Below are 15788 nucleotides of genomic sequence, written 5' to 3'. Positions count from 1 at the left end.
AACCCTAAAAAATACCTACTTTTATTTTAAATTTACTTTTCTATTTATTTCTACCTTATATCCGAACAAACAGTCAAACACTAACGCCATGGTATATTTAAAGCATCTACGGGAGTTGAATAATAAAGATTTATATGATAAATAACGAACTATAATAAAAGTAAAATATTGGGTGTTTTTAATAAATTTATCTAATTATATTAAAAGTTATGCCAATAGGCATGGAACCAGAATCCCATAAAGTAGTCCAACATTAGGCTTGGGAGTAGCGGTAAAAACGGATCGGATATGGATCGGATAGTGCTCAATCCATATCCGGATCCGTATTTTTAGTTTCGATACGGATATTAGACGGATAGCAAAATTTAAAATCATATCCTAACTAAACGAATACGGATAATTTTCGGATGAAAGATCGAATCTTAAACGGATATTGATTAAATTTAAAATAATTATAATATTTTATTTAAATATAATTAATATAAAATTATTAAGAGTTTTACAACAAATAATTTTTTTATATGTCAAATATATAAAATTAGAGTAATTAATCTCTATAAATAATATATAATGTATTATTAGTAATAATATTAATACTTATTATTTAAATAAGCAAACTAAAAACTGTAAATCATTTAAAAAAATATACGGGTAAACGGATATCCGATATCCGTATTCGAATCCGAAAAATTTATCCGACCCGTATTCGAATCCGTATCCGAATTTTTTTCAAAAATTCTATCCGTATCCGAATCCGAATCCGAGTAGGGTCGGATAGCGGGTCGAATCGGAGTTAATTCGACCCGTTTGTTTTCACCCCTACCTGTGGGAGTCACTCTGCATCTCCTTTTCATCATACTTTAAGTCTTAAACTCCATCAACTGTTCATCGAGATTTCCTACGCGATTCCTTCTCGATCCTTGTATTCCATCCATCAGCCATTTGCATGGCGCCTCCTTCCCAAAGGCCTCTGGGCTGAGGACGGAGACAGCCACGTCTACAACCCCGACCTCTAGTAAGCCAAAGACTCGGCTGGGCTTCGGTGGTTTTGGGAGGAGGAGACTATCTCAGGAGATTTTAAACATAATCTGAGAGCAAACAAATCAATTATCATGGGTAAGCAAACGATTGCATCCCCCAATTACTTAATGTCGCTTGCTTTAAGCCTTCGCCAATAATTATTCTAAACGCTATTTTCTATATCTCTTTTTTTGGGATCATTTATGAGTCCGAACTAAACATTATTGAGAATAATTAAACTATCAATCAGATTCCAGCCATTAAACTAAACTATCAAATTATTAAATAATTTTTTATAATAATTAATGGGTGTTGATTTCTTTTATATATCTCTTGAAGAAAAGTAGCTTTCTTGCGACTTGTTAATTCCAGATCTATGCATATATAGTTATCCGTACGTATCCAACCACTACGTTGCTTATGGGTAACAGATGGAAAAATAATAATTGTAGTTGCAAAATTATAAAATATGCATTCGGTAAAAAGATGATACGTATCTCCTTTGCTATATATCAAACAAGATTTGCTAGTCTACTGATCGACTTCATTTTCCAAGCATCAAAATATATATTATCACATTAATTGCATTGCCTGCAAGGAATCCTGACAACAATGGTACCGAAAAGAAATATATATATGTATATAAGGCCGGACCTTATTAAATTAATCCAAAGTTGCCACCAACCCCATCCGTTTGCATCGTTGCAGTCCATTTGAAATCTGAATCTTGTCACCAAAGCATGAAGATAATCTAATCTAAGCTAGCCTTATCGAGCTGATAACTACGTCTCTAGTCGGCAGACAAGAAGTGAATCAGTTTCTTTGAAGTAGTCCTTACAATATCAATATATATATATATATATATATATAGAGGCAAATATTTTAATGCATTTTTAAAAATTATAATTTTAATCGGACGACTATAATAATCAGTTTTGATATCCGGTACCAGTTTTTTACTACCGATTTTAAAATCACATTAAGTAAGAAAAAAAGTATATTAGTTAAAAAGATTTAATTACGTGTACCTAACTTTTTAATATTTTTATTATACTATTGAAGATCTTAGCCATTATATCATCATTAAACTGATTGATAAACAATTACCTTTACAGTACGAAACAATCGCTCTACACGTATTTTTCTTCCGTTCTCTCTTAAATATAATTATGACTTAAGTATATGAGATATCATTTAATATTAAACAATTTAGATTTGGTTATTTGAAAATAAACTTCAATTTAAATATAATTCTCTATTTTATATATTAAAATTTAATTTAAATCAATCTTAAATTAATAAAAGATATATATAAATAATAAAAAATAATCAAACAGATAAAATGTAATTAAATCTTCATCAAGTTAATTATAAAAGACATCAATACTCTTATTTTGATATATATATATATATATATATATTACTCTCAATTAAGGATATATATATCTTTTACTTAATAAAATATTAAGATAATATAATTATCAAAAATAATAATTACCTAATATTTTTCTTTCCTATTATATCCTTGAAAATTTTAATCATTTGATTTTTTTATTAAATTAATTAATAAAAAATTAACTCTATGGTACGAAAACACGTCGAAAGTGGTCAAATTCCTAATTTGGCCCATCGATTAGCCTAAAACTCAGCAAAGATGGAATCTAACTACTAGAGATGCTCCGGGTACCTCCTCTCTTCTTCAACTATATTGCTGTGCTCATCTTAACATATTACCCACTCTCTAATCTTCAAAGTCAAGAGCAGCAGGAAGAAGAAGACTTTGAACCATAGACATGGGAAGCACCCCAGCTTTACCTGCCATTGCAAAGAAGTAAGCTTCAGTACCTCTGCTTACCAACTCATAGACTTATCTTTAATCCTATTTCTATATTAACTTGTAAATTAATTGCATAGGCTAGAGGGCAAGGTCGCCCTAATCACCGGCGGCGCGAGCGGTATCGGCGCGTACACCGCCAGGCTCTTCTGCCTGCACGGCGCTACGGTCATCATCGCCGACATCCAAGACGATCTCGGCAACTCCGTCTGCGACCAACTCGGCCCAGACGCGGCCTCTTATATTCACTGCGATGTCACTAACGAGTCCGATGTCAGCAATGCGGTTGACCACGCTGTTCAAAAGTTCGGCAAACTCGATATCATGTTCAACAACGCGGGTCGGTACTACCTCGTACGCTGGAATGTATGTGCGTGTGTGTGTGTGTATATATACCCATACGTGTATGTTATTAATTACGTAATTCATGTAATAGGTATTGGCGGGAAGCCGATCCATAGCATATTAAAGTGCGAGAAGTCGGACTTCGAGCGGGTGCTCGCCGTGAACTTGGTGGGCCCGTTCCTGGGGACGAAGCACGCGGCTAGAGTAATGGTGCCGGCTCGCGCCGGGTGCATAATAGCGACGGCGAGCGTCGCCGGGGTGATGAGCGGCGCGGCGTCACACGCGTACACGTGCGCGAAGAACGCGGTGGTAGGGCTGACAAAGAACGCGGCGGCGGAGCTGGGGCGGTTCGGGATCCGGGTGAACTGCGTGTCGCCGGCGATGGTGGTGACGCCGCTGGCGACGCAGTACGTTGGGCTGGCCGGGGAGGAGTTTGAGGCGGCGATGGAGGCGGTGGCCAGCCTGAAGGGGGTGAGGCTGAAGGTGGAGGACGTAGGGAATGCGGTGCTTTACTTGGCGAGTGAGGAGGGGAGGTATGTGAGTGGACAAAACCTCGTGATTGACGGCGGCTTCTCCATTGTTAACCACTCGTTCGATCTCTTCAAAAAGGAGTAGTTGTTAATGGCCGTTGTTTAATTTAGTTTGTTTCAAGGGATTATGGAATTTTATTTCGCAGACTGCAGACTGTGAAGTTAATTACATACGCAAATATGTTTCTTACTCGTCTATATAGCAAAATATTAGAAACTATAGCAACAACTTTTTACTTATTTAGATGAGAATTTTTTTTAAAAAGAAATAAAATAACTTTTTCCTTTCTCACTAAAAACAAACTTTTACTTATGTTACTGTAGCCGGTATACCTTTTTTTTTAACATTTATTATTAGACGTCAAGACATATATTTATGAGGGCTGAGAGAAAGAAATATATTAACTAGCATAACTAATCCTCTGCATAAATACTTTAGCCGACAATTGTAAATTGAACCTATATATATTGCTTGGCTAGCATTTATTCGCGTTAGGAAAAAATTATTGACCAATATTTCAAATTCTAATAACTTACTAATCAACAAAGTGATTAAAAAAATAGAATAATTATTTCTAACTAATCAATCAGTTGACTGTGATTTGCATAACTTCCAATAAAACATAACAAAATTGTTGGTTCTATGACATCCAAGTGATACACTTATATATCTATAGTTGTGGTTCATATATATATATAGTTTGCATCAAATGTCCAAACACTTAAACAACCTTGTCATCCATGAATACAATGATAAAGTAAGGCTTAGCTACCTTTCCCTTCCTCCTTTTTTCACAACACTTTCTCTCATATTTTCTCATTCCTCTTGAAAAGAGAAGAGGAAAAACAAACGAGTAGAATCTCTCACTATTGTCTTCCATGGAGAAAGTTTTTCAAATAGATGATCACAATGATCTAGGTCAAAAGACATCGGCCTTATCTACTACGAGTGTCTATCTTATCTCAATGCTAATAATCAAGAGTACTCACCTAATAAGAAGCTAAGCATGAATATAATTAATTTGTTACTTTGTTTTACTATTATTATTATTTATTTAAGTTACGTCTTATTCTATTATATATGCAAATTTATGTAAGAGAAGTCTAGCTATATTTGAAATTTACAGTGAACCTAACTTTTTCCACTGCTCTTCGTATTTTTTAATTTCTTTCAAGCTCTAAAAGAAAATTACTATAAAGGTTGGCGTGCAAGTATTTATCCAAATTCTATATCACTTAGTCACTCGTGCTTTATTTTACGACACAGTGGCCCACAATTGCATCTCCCGAGAAAATCCTCCAGTATATGTTTAGTGGTCTTTTAAGTGGTTAATATTTTATATCACAGCCTCTGGTGAAGTGGTCAGCCCTCATGACAAAAACCTTGCAATTTTACCAGTATTCGCTTGCTCGTACCGTCAGAATTCCGAAGGTTTCGAGCTTCTCAGCTTTGATTGGGTGCAGTAGAAAGGTGGGGTAGAAGTGAATTTAACTTATTTTATGTTGTTGTGCAATTTGAGGATTATGAACATGCCTAAGTAGTACTAAGCACTGATTATTATCAAGTTTAGATCCGATCAGGGAAGTAAACGAATAGTTTGTTTCATGTGGGCAGATTAAAAAAATTACTCTAGAGGTTGCAATCAGTAGAAGCTGTTCATGGTGTCAGACTTACAAACTGTTTCTCTGCATCTATCCATGTCTGAAAGAATCCTTTAATAACTCTGCCAGCTGCTTGTCATTTCATTATTGTTAAATATCCATTTCACATATACTTTCCAGTGGCAGAAACAAATGCAATTAATGAAATAAGCAACTGGAATCTCTCCTTCACTGTGTTGGTTTAGATTTGCCAGTGTGGGAGATCTGTTAGATTCTGGCACAAGTGGGAGATGAAGCATTTGATATCCACTTAAGCGTTTTGTACTTTACAAAGTAATGGGCATTAAAATTGCTCAGAGAAGCTGGGTCTAGATTTGCAGAGGAGTGTTGTAAAAGTAGTAACATTAGTAGACTTTCAATTCATTAATCCTAAACTGAATCTCTTAGTTCTTGACGTACACTTTCATCTCACCAAGCTTGAGATAGGAGAATGGCCTTTGGAAGCTATCCTTAGTTCCAAATGGAAGCTGCGTATCTTTTCCTTAGTCTCCATCAATTACCAGGGCAGAACATAGATCCACACAATTACAAACTAATTACTTGTTATTTATTGATAAACTAGTTAACTAGCCACAACCTATATATTACTTTCCCTAATGTTTGAGTTCTCTCACAAGGCGAAGTAACACTATTTATATGGTTATTAGAAGAATTTCTTTGCGATCAGTTACGAAATCATGAAGGGTCGACGAGGAGTACTCTATTAAACGTTTCTGCATGAACTGGACATCCTTGTAAGTATTAAACTTTAATATTTAACTGTCTAATTGGGCAACTAAAGGATTCTTTTTTTGTACAAATGAGGAGGGAGATGATGATGTTAGTATAGTTTACTGGAGATTCAATATGTAAAGCTAAAGAATTTATTTGATAAGTGGTTTAATATGTAAGATTGTAAGGCTAAAGAAGCAAGTACCTGGATATCTCGATAATCTGGGTAATGAATACCAACTAAATTGTAGGCCAACACACACAATCTCTCAAATTTTAGAAAATAGATGGAGCAATATAATTTAAATGGATGCAATTAGAACTATCGAATATGAGTGTCGATATAGTATCGCGCATCCAACTACATTAATCTGTGCACCAAAAATAGGGTAGTAAGTGCAATTCTTGTACTTGCTCATCTCTGTGGATCTTCTATTAGTTAATATAGCAGGGGAACGATTCAATAATAACTCAAAGAAACTGGCATTAATTTGCACATATCATGTCACGCAGTACTTGAAGGAAGAGATATGAGCTGCAAAATCTAGCTGGCTCGTATCTTTCTTTGAATCGGAAGTAAAGTCCCATTAAAGTAGCATCCATTTATGTCCAATTTACAAATGACCAGCGCTTCATTTATTCCCATTAATTTGCTTAGATACAAAATCTTCTGAGTCAATGAGACATTAAATCCTATTATGGTGGAGCGGGTCATTCTACTTTAAACTTCTTCCACAGCTTAACAAAAATTTTGGGCTCTTTTTTTCTTCCAGAATTAAAGAGCTCTGCTCTGGTATTAAAGCAAACCATCTCCTCCCCTCGTTATATAATGGCAGTGAGTTAACCTCTCTGTTGCTAAACTTGGCGTAGTTTTGTATTCAACTGCAGAGATGAGCGGAGATAATGGAAAGGGCCCAAAGTTGGAGCTGAGGCTTAACTTACCAAGAGCAACAAGAGAGGGACCTTCGGCGAGGGCCGTGGCCCACGACAATGACGTGTCGCCGTCGTCGATTTCGGGGACGACGTCTCCCCCCAGCTCGTGCGTGTCGTCGGAGGACGAACAGAAGCAGTCGTCGAGAAGCCCGGAGGCGACGTCGATGCTGCTGGTTGGCTGCCCAAGGTGTTTGATGTATGTGATGCTCTATGAGAAGGATCCCAAGTGCCCCAAGTGCAAGAGCACTGTGCTCGTCGATTTCCAACGTGAGAATATTAGTAGAAGCAAGAGTACGAAGAGCTAAAGATAATCTTGTTGATGCTGGGGCTAAATGTTAATCCCATGTTTAATTAGGGAAAAGTTGTCTAATTCTATGTGTGCTGCTGCATGTCAGATGATGAGCAACAATTCATACCCACTTTCTTCTCTCACTTTTCCTCTTGAATGCATGGATATATGATATATATCCCTAATAACATGCTCCATTAAGGCCTTTTGGAAACCTCTTCCTTAATAAAATTTCTAGTTCTTCCCTCATAGAAAACAGAGCATATACAGTTGAAGGAGAAGGCAAACAAATTTTTGCATTAAAAACTGAATGAAATCAAGAAGTTCATTCAAATTGGGGGGTGATTGTAAAAGAGGCAGCTATTAGTGATCGTAACTTAACTAGTTGGAGACTTTAAAAAAAAAACTAAATCAAGCTCTTGATGGATTTTTTTATAGATCAAAAGGTCGTAGTCTAATTATAGGTTAAATTATCTCATATATATATATAGGTTAAATAATTATATCAACCTTCTAAGAAAATAAATTATAATAAGATTATATATATATTATGAATTTTTACATATGTATACAGTGTTTAAAAAAGTTCAGAGTATATCTATAAACTGGTCAAACCAAAATATATTACTTTTTTATTTTATCCAAATCAAAGCGAAGATAAAAATCACTAAATATTAACTCTAATATTTATTAGAAAATTTAAATGTATGACTTTTTTGTCGTATGATATGATGATATAATTCAATTATTAAGCTACAATGTTGACCGAGCTCTTCGTAATTGTCTTGACGTTTTTTTAAAGTTTATCTTCATCTAATTAAACACTTACGAAGCGTGTTTGACTGGAAGTTTCTTTCCTACTTTCCATGCCTGGGTTGATTAGAGTACTAGAAGAGTATAATAAAACACAAGGTAACAAAGGTTTTTCTTGGTCTTTCCCTTAAGTCCAGTCAACTCAATTAGTGCACAAAGACAGCCAATGTGGACAATTATTAGTCAATTATGGACTCTCGGAATCTTGATGTGACCCTAACGACATCTATACGTTTGAAAAAGTCAGCGTACACGAGAGTTAGAGAGCCTTAAAATATTTATTTACACTAACATGACATGGAATTGATTGATGTGGTTCCGACTCAATCAAATCATCTAATGGGACATTGGGCTCGGATTCGAACAGTGGATTGACGTTGCAAGCCGAGAGTATCGTTTTTCACTATGTTCGAGTTCGAACGAACTTCCGACACGTTTAAACACACGATAACGCCAATTCAATTAGAATTATTTTAAATGGTTTACCTAATCAAGTGCATTAATGAATATTAAGATTTTTTCTTCTACCACCTACCTTTCGTCTTTTTCCATCTCACTCTTTTCTGTTCTTTATTGCTACCCTTGTCTTCGCTAATGCTTTCATCTTCACCACCATCAGTTACTATCTATCCGTAACTCACCTTAGCCGGAGGCATCTTTGACTAATGTTTAGCCATTGCGATGATTGTTTTACTTATATTTAAAATAAAATAATTATTTAATATTTTAGAAACCGCTTGAGTTGAAGTATTATAAAAGATAAGCAAAAAAATTATAAAAAAAATAATTATATTGAAAAAATAGAATAATTCAGGGATGCAAGTGTAAGTGTAATGATCCAAAATACAGAAACAAAATCTAAGAAGCCGGGTCAGTGACTCACTGTACTGCATGAAAGTGTTAAAGCCTACCAAGAAGACCGAAACCGGTCAAACTTCATCGCCAACGCTCCCACTCTTTCCCAACTCGAACACGGCAAGCCGACGTCACAATAAAAAGACTCGCACGCTTCACACGTGGGTGCAGACTCCCCAATCTCTTCCGTTACTGGTCCTAACCCCACCCCACCAGCGGTCAGGATCGTCTCGGCGTGAATCTTAAAGAACGCCATCGTCGGCCCCCACGTGCCGGAGAAGGAAACCGGAAGCCGCCTCGTGGCAACTGAAGGAGACCACGTCTTCTCCTCCTCCTTCCCCGAAGCATCTCCGCTTCTCCCACTATATAAATCCTCGCCGCTCTTTTTCCTCCCCACCTCGTCATCAACCGAAAACCCGTCGGAATCTAAAGAGGATGCCTTGTCCGGTCCAGATCCGGTCCGTTTGGGCCGATAATATCGAGTCCGAGTTCGACCTGATCCGGTCCGTCATCGACCGCTTCCCCTTCGCCGCCATGGACACTGAGTTCCCTGGCGTAATCTTTCGCCCGAAGAAGCATCCCTTCCTTCTCTCCCCTTCCGATCGGTATGCCCTCCTCAAGTCCAACGTCGACGCCCTCAAGCTCATCCAGGTCGGCCTCACCCTCTCTGACGCCGACGGCAACCTCTGCTACGTCTGGGAGTTCAACTTCCGCGAGTTCGACCCCCGCCGCGACCGCCACGCCCCGGACTCGATCGAGCTCCTCAAGTCCACCGGCATCGACTTCGACAGGAACCGAGCCAGAGGGATCAACTCTCGCCGGTTCGCCGAGTTGATGATATCCTCGGGATTGGTATGCAACGGCTCGTCGGTGACTTGGGTTACCTTCCACAGCGCGTACGACTTCGCCTATCTCGTAAAAATCCTAACTTGTCGCAGATTACCCAAGAACCTGGGGGAATTCTTAGGCTCGGTGAGGGTTTTCTTCGGGGACAGGGTGTTCGACATGAAGCACATGATCGCCTACTGCGATGGTTTGTACGGGGGATTGGAACGGGTAGCGACCACGCTGCAGGTCGATCGGGCGGCGGGGAGATGCCATCAGGCCGGATCCGACAGCCTACTGACCTGGCAGGCCTTCAAGAGGATGAAGGAGATCTTCTTCCTGAAGGATGGTGGGGAGAGGCATGCCGGGGTTCTCTATGGATTAGAAGTTTGCTAACAATGCAGCAAAAGAAATAAAGAAAGAAAGATTTCTTAATTCTTTGATTGAATTCTATCCTGGAGAATTCTGTGTATAGAGTTTGTTAATGAATGGAAAGAAGAAGAAGATTAAAAAAAAAAAAAAAAGGTTTGGTTGTTTGATGGCTAATTCTACTGCTTTTAACTTATCTCGTTTTGTATCCTTGATACATAGAAGCAGAATTTGCTCCAAATCTTTCTTTTTCTCCCTCCTACATACTGATACATTTTGTGAGCACAACCAAAGGCATTTAACCACACGAACCCTCCTACAACGAGAAAACGCCGAGAGCTAGCTAGTAATCTATCCTCCTCTTAGTTGCCAATCAGATATCAATTTCTAACAGCTTGCTATCATCTTATTATGTTACAGTCTCATTCCATTTCCATTTGGCATATCGTGTCAAAATTGCTGGAATCAATGCCCTGTTTGCACGCAGATTGAATATACGACTAGCTAGATAAAAGATCTATTGAGGCGTAGCAAATCTTTCACCCAATGTTACTATAATCTGTGGATTGTCTTGTCAAGCTTTAACCAATCACTGCCACAATCTCAAGTAAATTTTCCCTTAGCTAAAAAGTTCACTTTCTTTTAGGTTTCTCACCAGTGTCTTATCACTTTTCAGCTGCTCTATGGATGATAGATAGTGTGAGAGATGGTGAATGCTAACTGAGAATCTTTGCTTTTGCTCCATCAAGCCAATTGCTAAGATCTTTGCTTTCCCCAATAATTTTGAACGTACTAACTTTAGAGTGGCAACAACTATATATCATCATAATATGTGCGGTAAAGAATAATTCATCCTTACCTAGTTTGGAGTTTTTCTAGCTTTTACTCATGGTACAAGATAGATGCATATACCTTCTTCTTTTTTTTTATCAAAGACATGGATCGAATGAGTGACTTCGACTATTCCAACTAGACCTTCATCTAAAGGCTTAGATTCAAATAATTCATGATTCTAGGAATAAGAAATCAGAAAGGAAACAGGTGAGGCCCCCACGAAAGTAAGATCATCAAATAATCATGGAACTTTTTGCAACCCAATGCAAGTCAGTGGTTAAGGCGTCACATCAAAATCAAATTGATCTTAATGATAGACAACAAACCTGATCAGCTTTCCCTCAAGGAACATGGGATTGAAACTGACACTTGCTTTGGCTACCATTAATGTTATTTGATCACAAAAAGGAAACCTCTACCAATCCATCAAAACTTTAAAATTAAATTCATGCCCCCTAACCAAAGAGCTCACACTATAATCTATTTGTGTTTTAGTATCTTGCCTCATACTGGCTGGGTTAGGAATCAAGCATGAGTTGTAAACAGTGCATGTGCATATGAGAGGCATGACAGACACCTTTACACAATCAATTAGTTGACATGGTCCACAGGAGATCATAATGAGATATACTATTGAGACATGTTTGAATTATTAGATCCCGTACCTTTGGAATACTGTATACTAAGCTTTTGGTCAGAGAAATAGGTAACTCTTTGTTCTTTTCCCTCTTGTTCTTTGGCTTGACTATTAACAACTCCGGGAACCTGAAAGCACACAAGAAGTAGTAGGCGAGTAAATATATTAGCTGGTGTGATGTCCAATCTCCTTGCTGCTTATATGAACAGTCCCTGGAGCTACATGGACAGGAACAGTGAGCCCTAGAAAGAGTCATTCATCACAGGGGGATACTGTGGCGATATGGATCTGTGTGATAGGATCTATATAATGGTAGAAGACAAGGGTGGCCTCGTTGCTCTTTTGGGACCTTTTGTTTGCCAGGGTTGGTCTTATGTGGGTGAGGAGCAAAATGGCCTTGATGAACAAGCATCATTTGATAAAAAGTGTGTCTTGAGACCCTACTTCGATGTGCAAACAGTTTCTTCACAGTTTTTGTTTCTTTTTTTTTTTATTCTTATTTTAAAATATATAAAAAAAAAGTGTGGCATGTATCTCAGTATATAATTTCAAGCACAAAATAACGTCTACATTATATGGTTTTATCCGATATCAAATTTCTTTATATATTTTAAACTTAAGCCCTTAAATTTTAGAGATCTGCAGTAATTTGCCAGAGCTGCATACCTTTTTGTTATTAAAAAGGTAATTTATCCTAAGTTCATTTGTAAAGAAGCTCTTGCAAATGCACGTTTCATCTTAAGACATCATGTATTTGGTAGTAATCCACATAAATGAGCCCAAACTTATCATGAGTAGTGCAAGTCCATTATGTGGCAAGGCTCATTCATGACAAACTGTAGAAGAGGTGCAAGTCCAGTTCACGTGGTTGTATTTTGCTCTGAAGACGTAATTGGCAACCTCTTCCTAAATAAATGTCTCTTAAATGGAGGTCACGAATGAGTGAAGAATGTGGCACATTCCTTGAAATTTAGGAGCTCTGCGTATGCTACGTCCAATCCATAACAGTGAATGAAGAAGATGACATCAATGAGATAGGGGAGAGGTGGAGAGTATATTATATACATACATATATTAAAGTAGAGCAACACTTAGGGAGTGAAGCAATAAATCCTATCTCGTGTCCCGTCACATGTGTATAAATGCTCCGATAATTAAGTGACAAGCTTCAATCTGGGTTAAGGAATCGGGTCACGAAAACGGATGGAATTTTATAATATTTTGAACATCAACTTTCTACGAATAAACATGCATGAATTGATCTCTCTTTTTTCCCCTTAACGCATGCATTAATTGGTCTTCCACAATGCTATATAATGTCATAGTGTCATAAGCATACTCACAAGTCACAGCACTCTCCAAGTTTTTTGAATGTTTCCTTCAACTATTCATGACTTGTGTTGACCAAATAGTAAATGAATCAACAGTTAATGGAGAATTTATAAATGCATATAAATTACAATTTACCTTGCGTTTTAAATTTAATTAGAAATTCTGGCTTTCTGCAATTTAATATTCTCTAAAGTGAAAGATTGGATACCATAGATCAAAATGTTAGAAAAATTATATAAGACTGGATCGCAACCGAATATATTGGAGTTAGCCAATTGTAATCCATTTCTATGAGAGAGTGGACCAATTATAAAACCTAATTATCTTAGCAAATATGGGTCTAAATTTCTTATGTACTAAGAACAATTGGCCTTGCGAAGCAATAGTTTATTAGCATCCAAATGATTATAATATAAGTTTGATACGCAGGAGAGATGAAAGATAGAAGCAACAGCTTCTTAACGCAAATCTCATAGTTAACAACATTAAGTAAAACCATAAACAAGGACATCGGATTAAACCCGAGGGCACCTAGAATTATAAAAAGAAAGTACGATGATATTATTAAAAAGAGATAAGATGATGCCATTTAGTAAAGTGCTACACCAATATAAGACCAAAATGAGGAGACCAAACTAACATGCAATATCCATGAAAGTGAGAAAGCAATTAATCAAGCGAAACCCCCCTCTCCTTCTGAAGCATGACAGACAAACAGATTCATAAAATTGCACCCTTGCATGTTGTTAGCAAACAAAGATGAGCATTCCAAATCCTATGAATCCCCCACCTCCCACATCCCACCTCCCACCTCCCAAAATCCTTTTCTTTCTTTTTCCAACCTCAACCACTCAACCCCTCAACTATTCAATACTCTCCTTGCCCCCCCTATCCGACCTGTATTTATTGCCCACACATGCAACTGTGACCCCACTGTCTACATGATCCCCTTTGCCTCCCCCTTTCTTCCCTCCTACCTCTTCCTTCTTCTTCTTTTTTTTTAAAAAAAAAAGAAACCCCACAAACCCAGACCTAATAATCACCTCTCCCCTCTCCTTTAAAAAGCCGGCTCTCATCCGAGAACCAGCAAAGGTACGTACCACTTTCCAGACATCCAAATGGTTAAGAAGCTTGGGTTGGCCTCTCTCTTCTATAAGAGTACTAGGGAGAACTCCAGCGGAGAGGACAAACTCTACAAGACCATGAACTCGGCCTACGTCGACTCGGCCGAGTCGTGCTTCTCCAACTCGTCCGCGCTAGACTCGGAGAGCTTCTCCACGGTCTCCGAGGGGTCGGGGGCAGACCCGGTCGAGGCGGTCATACGCGGCCTGCGCTCGGACCGGCTCTTCTTCGAGCCGGGAGCCAAGACGAGCTCGATCGTGGAGAGGGCGGCGGCGGCGGCCGAGCCGGACGGGATTGGGTTCGAGGGCGGCGTGGCCATGGCAGTCGACTCGGACGACCCGTACATGGACTTCAGGGCGTCCATGGAGGAGATGGTGGTGGCCCACGGGGTGAAGGACTGGGATTGGCTGGAGGAGATGCTCGGGTGGTATTTGAGAGCCAATGGGAAGACGACACACGGGTTGATCGTGGGGGCCTTTGTGGATTTGCTTGTTGGTCTTGCGTCTCGCTCTTCCAATAGCTTGTGTTCTTCTTTTGCGTCTAAGGTTGAGGAGGAGGAGGAGGAAGAGGAGTCGTCCTCTTTTGGTTTTGAGATTGTGGAAGAGGGAAGAGATGTGAAATAATGTTAACTGGGTTAATTTAGTTAATCCATAAGAGAGAGAGTTATAATGTATATTGGTAGGTAGGTAGGTTACCTTTCAAAGATGCATCGATCAGTACACAAACTTTTTATTTTTATCTTTAAGGTACATAAACTCTTAATATATTCTTGTTTTTGAGATAGCAGTTCTTAGAGCAACTGACTGAGATTAGCAAGTCACTATTTGGTTTTTAATAAGGAGGCCAAATTGAGATAAAGATTACCCACTCTTGTGTATGTACTCCTCTTATAAATAGGTTTTGAATGCTACTTCAGGGGGGAAGGTAAACTTTTATTGAAGTAATCAAAATTTTATCAAACATAGACAACTTCTCTCTGTCCAATATTGGCATTGTTCTTATCCGGCAATGGAATATGACATATCTGTATTTCAGTTCTTCCCTTTCCTAGGAAGAGAGAGGGATGCAAAATTTGGTAGAGAAATTTGATTAGATCCTTAGTAATGTGTAGGATTGCAAATGGGTAGAAAAGAATTCGACCCTCATGTAGTTTCATATCTGAGTTTTAGTTTTTTTTTCCTTTTGAGAAATAAACATTTAATAATAATTCAAAAAATAAATATCTATATATCTAATATGTAATCCATACAGGAACTAAACCGATATGATATTTAAATTCACTATCTACTTTTTATTTATTTTCGTATCCAATATATATATATATATATATATATATATATATATATATGTAAATTCAAGAATAATTATACTTAAATTTTTTGATTTATTATTTATTTTCATATACCCCTAGTTTATTTTTACTGATACATTGACTTCCTTACCAATGTAAAATCTTCAACAAAAATTCTATTTAAAATAATATTGTGGGACTATATGTGATAAATTTAGTAACTAGAAACTGTTTCACTCTTTCTTTATACAAAAAGGAAGAGAAAAAATAGTGAAAGAAAGTAACGTAAATTAGTTATTTGGTATTTTTTTGTTAGAGGGGTCAAATTCGATATTAAATTTTATTGTTATAGGTCTTTGGCTTATGGCTTGTGATCAATTTAAAAA

General features: G+C 37.6%; 4 protein-coding genes across 4 annotated transcripts; all 4 read left to right on the top strand.

Annotated features, from left to right (window-relative positions):
* The first annotated feature begins 1097 nt into the window (after nucleotides 1-1097).
* Nucleotides 1098-3917, top strand: LOC140768933 (momilactone A synthase-like). Its single transcript, XM_073109416.1, has 4 exons — nucleotides 1098-1116; nucleotides 2785-2851; nucleotides 2935-3194; nucleotides 3291-3917. Exons 2-4 carry the CDS (start codon nucleotides 2814-2816, stop codon nucleotides 3812-3814), a joined length of 822 nt encoding a protein of 273 aa, XP_072965517.1. The 5' UTR covers nucleotides 1098-1116; nucleotides 2785-2813; the 3' UTR covers nucleotides 3815-3917.
* A 3075-nt stretch (nucleotides 3918-6992) lies between these two features.
* LOC140769262 (protein GL2-INTERACTING REPRESSOR 2-like) lies at nucleotides 6993-7340 on the top strand. Its single transcript, XM_073109925.1, has one exon. It carries the CDS (start codon nucleotides 6993-6995, stop codon nucleotides 7338-7340), a length of 348 nt encoding a protein of 115 aa, XP_072966026.1.
* Nucleotides 7341-9355: 2015 nt separating this feature from the next.
* On the top strand, nucleotides 9356-10424 carry LOC140768417 (probable CCR4-associated factor 1 homolog 11). The gene has a single exon (XM_073108681.1). The coding sequence runs from the start codon at nucleotides 9428-9430 to the stop codon at nucleotides 10211-10213; it is 786 nt and encodes a 261-aa protein (XP_072964782.1). The 5' UTR covers nucleotides 9356-9427; the 3' UTR covers nucleotides 10214-10424.
* A 3153-nt stretch (nucleotides 10425-13577) lies between these two features.
* On the top strand, nucleotides 13578-14890 carry LOC140768768 (transcription repressor OFP13-like). The gene has a single exon (XM_073109164.1). The coding sequence runs from the start codon at nucleotides 14108-14110 to the stop codon at nucleotides 14732-14734; it is 627 nt and encodes a 208-aa protein (XP_072965265.1). The 5' UTR covers nucleotides 13578-14107; the 3' UTR covers nucleotides 14735-14890.
* Nucleotides 14891-15788: the final 898 nt, after the last annotated feature.

This window comes from Typha angustifolia, chromosome 10, assembly GCF_048772165.1.
Source record: "Typha angustifolia cultivar Huaian chromosome 10, ASM4877216v1, whole genome shotgun sequence".
In the NCBI taxonomy this organism is placed as follows: Eukaryota; Viridiplantae; Streptophyta; class Magnoliopsida; order Poales; family Typhaceae; genus Typha; species Typha angustifolia.
This window is presented reverse-complemented; position numbering and strand designations above follow the sequence as displayed.

Excerpts from the sequence above, each read along its gene's own strand:
- LOC140768933 (XM_073109416.1), top strand. The coding sequence starts at position 2,814 with ATGGGAAGCACCCCAGCTTTACCTGCCATTGCAAAGAA. Across the intron at positions 2,852-2,934 it reads TTACCTGCCATTGCAAAGAA|GCTAGAGGGCAAGGTCGCCC; the intron begins GTAAGCTTCAGT and ends TTAATTGCATAG. Across the intron at positions 3,195-3,290 it reads TATCATGTTCAACAACGCGG|GTATTGGCGGGAAGCCGATC; the intron begins GTCGGTACTACC and ends TTCATGTAATAG.
- LOC140769262 (XM_073109925.1), top strand. The coding sequence starts at position 6,993 with ATGAGCGGAGATAATGGAAAGGGCCCAAAGTTGGAGCTGAGGCTTAAC.
- LOC140768417 (XM_073108681.1), top strand. The coding sequence starts at position 9,428 with ATGCCTTGTCCGGTCCAGATCCGGTCCGTTTGGGCCGATAATATCGAG.
- LOC140768768 (XM_073109164.1), top strand. The coding sequence starts at position 14,108 with ATGGTTAAGAAGCTTGGGTTGGCCTCTCTCTTCTATAAGAGTACTAGG.